We start from the raw sequence: 6,118 nt of genomic DNA, 5'->3' as shown, positions 1-6,118 counted from the left end.
AAGTGACCACTTGTGCATGTGCTATTCAACATGGACCAGTGACGAATAACATTTGGTATAAGGTAGTAATCCTTGTAGGGAAAGTATAACATTTTGGGGACTTTTTGTGGCTTTCTATTGATTTTAAGGTATTTTGGCTAATGTTTTAACATGTTATATTGGTACCCATAACATATGTATTTAAATCGACAATACAATTTTGACGAAATTATGATATCACTTCTACATTTCCATGATTTTAGCTGATAATATTGATTTTTATACGTGACAATCTCGTGATAGGAAAGTGTTTTTTAATGCATCCTTAATAGCACTTCAATACATTCCTTTCCATGGTAGTTTCTTGACATCTAATCATCTTAAGGTAAACACTTCTCACATTCTAGGGTAACAGAGCAACGCATCTTCTACATACATTATCTCATTCATATTTTTCATTTATTCTTACCATCTGTATTTTTATTTAATATTATTTCTGATAATTCCAAAGGCAAATTTGATATTTTTTTATGAAATTTCTGCTACATGAGATTATTAGTGTCTTCAAACTTTCTAACTTGAGTGGAGATTTTTTGTTTCTTTTGTTGCTATATCTCTTGGGTAGACATTTTTTATATTTTTACTCACCTTTTATCTAACACCAATCAGTTGGTTGTCCATATCCAAATTAATGAATATTCTCTTAAAAGGTGGAAAGAGTAACCAAAAACATTGCACAAGAACGGAAAGGATCCCCTTATGAAGTTTTCAGTATCTTATTTCTCCATGATGGGGAGGAAAGGCAGTGCTAATTTATTATTGTCGACTAGGCTTTGACTCATAATTAAGATGTGTCTCACTCTTATTCCATCACATTCATATGACAAAGATCAATAGACAAAGAAAACACACATCAAACTGAATCAAAATTTAAATTATCCTTTACTTATTCATACCACAATATTACAATACAATGTATCTTACATGACTCTCCCATGTTCATACCATCACTTTACATTAAAATATGTATGTCTCTTCCATCTTCATAAAATAACCTTACTATATTTATCATGTGGCCCTCACACACATAATTCCACAAATTTAGAAATTATGTTCATTACCAAAACTAGATACAAACTTTGAACTGAATCGTAAAATAGATAAAATAAATAAATATGTTTTAGTACTTTTGCTACTTTCTTCAAGGCTTATGTCACTAATTTGTGTCAAAATTCACAATTTTTCTATTTTACTCAACCAAGCAGAGACTAACTACTTTTCTAGCTATTTCACTTATTTCATGTATTTTTTAAATCATGTGAATTGTGAATCAATATTATAGGCATTGTACTAACATGAATAATAGAAAACATGTTTCATAGTCTCTTTGACCATGTTCAAATAGTTAATAAAACATTGAATTTATTGTAAATGGATTGAAAAGATAGACAACTCTCTAAGCACACACTATTAATAAAAACAATGTCACTTTTCACTCCCATTGAAATGAGCATGACGAAAACTTAAAGATATCACAACTACATAATATTTATATTAAAATATAAGAAATTTAGTATATATACAAATGACAATCTTAATGTTTTTTTGTGAGATTACTGTTATCATAATTTAAATACATCTTTTTTTTTAATCCTAGTGGATATCCATTACCACTAAGATATTTCAATAGGTCATGACACATTTTTCGTATTTTTGCAGTTTTCATTTTTTGCAGTTTTTAGGTTTCAAATTTTTGAGTCATTTTGATGTCAAAAAACAGTGTTTTTTATCAGAAAAGCCTACAAAAATCATAGAATTTTATCTATACTCAAATATTGTACTCCTCGGATAAACCATTCCAACGGCTTATTGTGAGTTCCAAATATAAATGTCATGCCAAAGTTAGGACCTCGTGAAGTTAACATTCTAATTTACCAATCTAGGCCCATAAGCCTTTGGTAGTTCATCTCCTAGTATTAGGTTTTTGGATGTTTGGTGTTTTTCATTGCTTATTCATAATAATAAAAGACACCTGTCAACCTCATTATAATACAATTCAATAAGTGGAATAGCCATCACATATCTTCTTAAAATAAGCTACTACGATTCATGCTAGTTTGCTTTCTATTTACATGTATATATAATTTCAACATTTTATATTTATTAATTGAACTCAACTTTCACTATATCTCTATGTTTTATTTTCAAATCTATATATCATTTAAAACCACCTTGATTCTTCTCCTTTGAAATTTATTAAGATCAAACCACCTTCATTCAAAACCACTTTGATTCCTCTCCTTTGAAAATTATTAGGATGAAACCACATTCATTCAAAACAACCTTGATTCCTCTCCTTTGAAAATTATTAGGATCAAACCACCTTCACTCACAGGTAAGAAAAATATTAGGATGATGGTGTAGGATGCTTGGGTAGCAATAGAGTTATTTCCTCTGTTACACGGAACCGCTCCCTAGAGTTGGGAAACCCGTTCCAATGGTTCTCGCACTGTCGGGAGCTTTGGAACTGTATGGGAACATTTTCTTTTCAGTGGGAGCTGCAATGGGAGTTTGGGAAAGTTCTGGGAGCTTCGAAGACTGTTCTTTTTGGAGTTCCCATGTTCCCTGGGGTTGGGGAATACAAAGACTATAGAAAAATATGTTGAACTGCCCACAAAACATGATTCTATGTTGAAACCTTCGCAGGAAGAAAGGCTATATACATCCTTAACACCGATATCTTTAATTGAGAAACTGGAGCAATCTCTTGATGGGTTAAGGAAGCATGTGGCACCTTGATGTACGGGCGATGTCACGCTGATGAGTATTTATTTTATTGTTTATGTATATATATTGGAGAAGATTGTGTGTGCATATTGTATGTGGCCGTCAACGCTTAAACATTAGAGTTGCTTTACATTTTCTCTTAAGAATAACTAGAGAAACATATGTAAAACCGTTCCTTTGTATTTTTAAGCCAGATTGTTTAAAAGACAAGTCATGTGTCAAAGCACTGATAATGAACTTGATATTTTAGTATTTTTATATATAAAAAAGATGGACTCAGGGAGAAAGACATCCAAAAAATATATTTATATACAAGAAATTATTTATATATTTAAATTGATTTTGATATTTGAATATTTTAAGAAATTATTATCTAAATTATATAATTAAAAAAATATTTTAATATTTTTAATTTATTTATTATATAATATTGCCTTTCCTAATAAACAGTTCCCTCTAAATTTTGGGGTAACATCATGCCATCCCTGACTCAAGTTCGGAATGTTCCCAGATCCCAAAAACTCATACAACATAGGTTATTTCGAAGCACATACAATCCATCATAAAAATGACGACCGAATGTCTCTTTACCGTACAAGTCTATGTAAGCAACGTATGCTGTCATCGACGTTTTTCTAGAAATCAACAAACGTATCTTCCACGCAAAGCCATAGGACATGGGTCACTCAATTTAGTCCTCTTTTCTTGTAATGCTGAGTTATACTTTCGATTATTATAAGAAATTTCAATTTACAATGTATTATGATTATACTGTGGGTTATAATGACAGATTTCGATTTACAAATGGATTAAGAGATTACAGTTTTGCTTTTCTGAAAATATAATCTTCAGTTATTGGGAGATTATTAAACCAAATTAGACTGCTAGATATTTATAATAAAATTACAGAACAGTATACAATAGAAATATCGTTCTCTAAATTCAATTGATTGAATTGATTCAGAATTGAACCACAATCTTCTTGTATGCTCATTTTTATAAACGCGTATGACTAAATTAACTGTTTTGAAATATACTGAACACTCGTAGAAATTATCAAATAGAGTAGAGTAAGAACATTGAATCTACAAATGAAATTTGAATATGTAACAGCAGGAGTTTGAATCACAAATGAATGAGGAGATTTAGATTTTTTTTATACTAAATATAAATATTATTTTTTATTGGAAAATGATTTTTTAAAGGAGTAGTGTCATTTTTTGGATTTTTTTTTATTGTTGAATATGGCTAAAATATTTGAGGTGAAATTATGATTTGTATTATTTAAATTCGCTTTTTTATTGTATATATAGATTTAATATCCTAAAAACCTAAAGCAATTGAATTGTATAAATTTTACACATAAACTTGTAATTTCAATAAATTACTGAAGAATTATAAAATAATTATACTGAAAAAACCATCCAAAAAAAACTTAAAAAAAATCGCACTAAACACGACTAGCTTTTCAAATACAACGGCGGACTAGCTTTTCAAATACAACGGCGGAATAACAGTACACAATGTTATCTAAATGTATTATTAATGTTGTTTTTATTGTCATAAACGACACCGGAGTTAGGAATCGTCATCTAAAATGCCATGGAATTCAATATTAGTGGGCTGCATATTTATGAAACCGAGAAAATAACCACAGAGTCAGTGTTGTGTGCAGCAACAAGTCGTCTGCGTGTCACTTCTCATACCATCACATAGATATCATCTTTGAAGCACAGATTTAGAAACCTTCGCAGATAACCCGCGATAAATATTCCACCCTGCTCCTCCACTTGTGCATACAAGAGCAGCCAGCCATTGTTTTGTTTTGTGCGATAGTATTGAAGAAAAACTATCGGGTCACAGTAGAGTTGAAGATGGTGTCAGGGACTGCAATAACGGAAGAAGTGTCACAAGTGGAGGCAAGGAGACTGTGGAACGCCATGGTGAAAGACAGCCATAACCTCTTCCCAAAGGTTTTGCCTGAACTTGTCGCTTCCGTGACCTTAATTCAAGGAGATGGAGGCGTGGGCAGCACCAGGCAGATCAACTTCACCCCCGGTATGACTCCCATAAATTCCTCTGTTGATTACATATTCTACCTAATATCATTATAAGTCCACTTCTAGTTATTTCCCTTTTTGCATTAACGAATCCCCTACAAATGAGGTTGAATAATTTGTTAGTGCTTACAAGGTTTCTCACTTTCTTGTCACAGCTCACAAGGATTTCAGCTTCGTCAAGGAGCGAGTGGATGAAATTGACGAGGAAAAAATGGTGTTGAAGTATACAAATATCGAAGGAGGGGTGCTGGGAAAGAAACTGAGTGCTGCGAAGTTTGAGGTCAAATTCGTTCCCAGGAAAGAAGGGGGATGTGTCGCCAGCTGGATCTGTCATTACGAGACCCTTCCTGGTGCTCAGCTTGAAGAAAGCAAAGCAAAAGAGATAAAGGAAAATAGCATTGCCATGTTGAAGAAGATCGAGCAGTATCTGCTCTCCAATCCTTCTTTATACTGATCAATATATCTCTATGCGCATCTGTCTTCGTTTGCATAAGTAGTTTAGTGCCGGGTATTATATGAATGAAATGGGTAAGAGTGCAAAATAAAGAAAGGCGATAGTATCCCTTCAGCCGATCCTCCATCGTTCTCGTAGCATGCCCTCTATGTGTTTGCAATCGTAGAATATGTGTACCTTTTTCGTCACATGAATGTGTAGTTCTTTCCATATAAATAAATTTCATAGCCCATTTAAGTGTGTTCAAAACGAATTTCCCTCGTCGGTTGTATTCAGCTACAGTGATGTTTGGCAGATGAGATAGACTAGCGGTTTCAGAGAGTGAAATGTATGTGAAAGTATTGAGAAAAGTTTCACAACAATATAAAAGGGGTTTTAAGACAATATTTAAGATAATTTTTTGGTTAATTGTTTTAACTTGAGACAAAACAAAATTTGTATATTATTTTAAATATTGTCATTAACTCGGGTAAATTATCTTAAAATTAAATTGTTTTAGAATATTGTCTCTAATAAAGACAATATATAACACAAACATTTTTGTTTCTCTAGAGACAATTTCATTTTCATCTCTTGAGAGACTTTCATTTTTGTCTTTCTAGATACAATAAAATATTACATTCAAAGATAATACAACATCACTTTTGTCTCTTTAGAGCCTATAAAATGATGAATCTAGAAAAATATCTCACCATTCAAATAAACCAATATTAAAAGTGTCTAATTAAAAATAAACTACAATATCATTGATTAATTCATATATTAGGACACAGTGGAATCGAACCACCAAACTCTTTCTTATAAAGCAGGTTCTCTTCCATTAAACTAGTATCCTTTA

General features: G+C 31.8%; 1 protein-coding gene across 1 annotated transcript; it reads left to right on the top strand.

The window, feature by feature from the left end:
• The first annotated feature begins 4,549 nt into the window (after positions 1-4,549).
• Positions 4,550-5,676, top strand: LOC149225898 (pathogenesis-related protein 1-like). The gene is made up of 2 exons (XM_089377329.1): positions 4,550-4,824; positions 4,982-5,676. Exons 1-2 carry the CDS (start codon positions 4,641-4,643, stop codon positions 5,278-5,280), a joined length of 483 nt encoding a protein of 160 aa, XP_089233455.1. The 5' UTR covers positions 4,550-4,640; the 3' UTR covers positions 5,281-5,676.
• The last annotated feature ends 442 nt before the right edge of the window (positions 5,677-6,118 follow it).

The sequence above is a fragment of the Pinus tabuliformis genome, chromosome J (genome assembly GCF_031772625.1).
Source record: "Pinus tabuliformis cultivar Carrire ecotype Pingquan chromosome J, CPIR1, whole genome shotgun sequence".
Classification (NCBI taxonomy): Eukaryota; Viridiplantae; Streptophyta; class Pinopsida; order Pinales; family Pinaceae; genus Pinus; species Pinus tabuliformis.
Note: the sequence above shows the minus strand (reverse complement) of the source record. Positions and strands in the feature narration are given on the sequence as shown.

Coding starts and splice junctions, on each gene's coding strand:
- LOC149225898 (XM_089377329.1), top strand. CDS start 4,641: ATGGTGTCAGGGACTGCAATAACGGAAGAAGTGTCACAAGTGGAGGCA. Junction 4,825..4,981: donor GCAGATCAACTTCACCCCCG/GTATGACTCCCA, acceptor TTCTTGTCACAG/CTCACAAGGATTTCAGCTTC.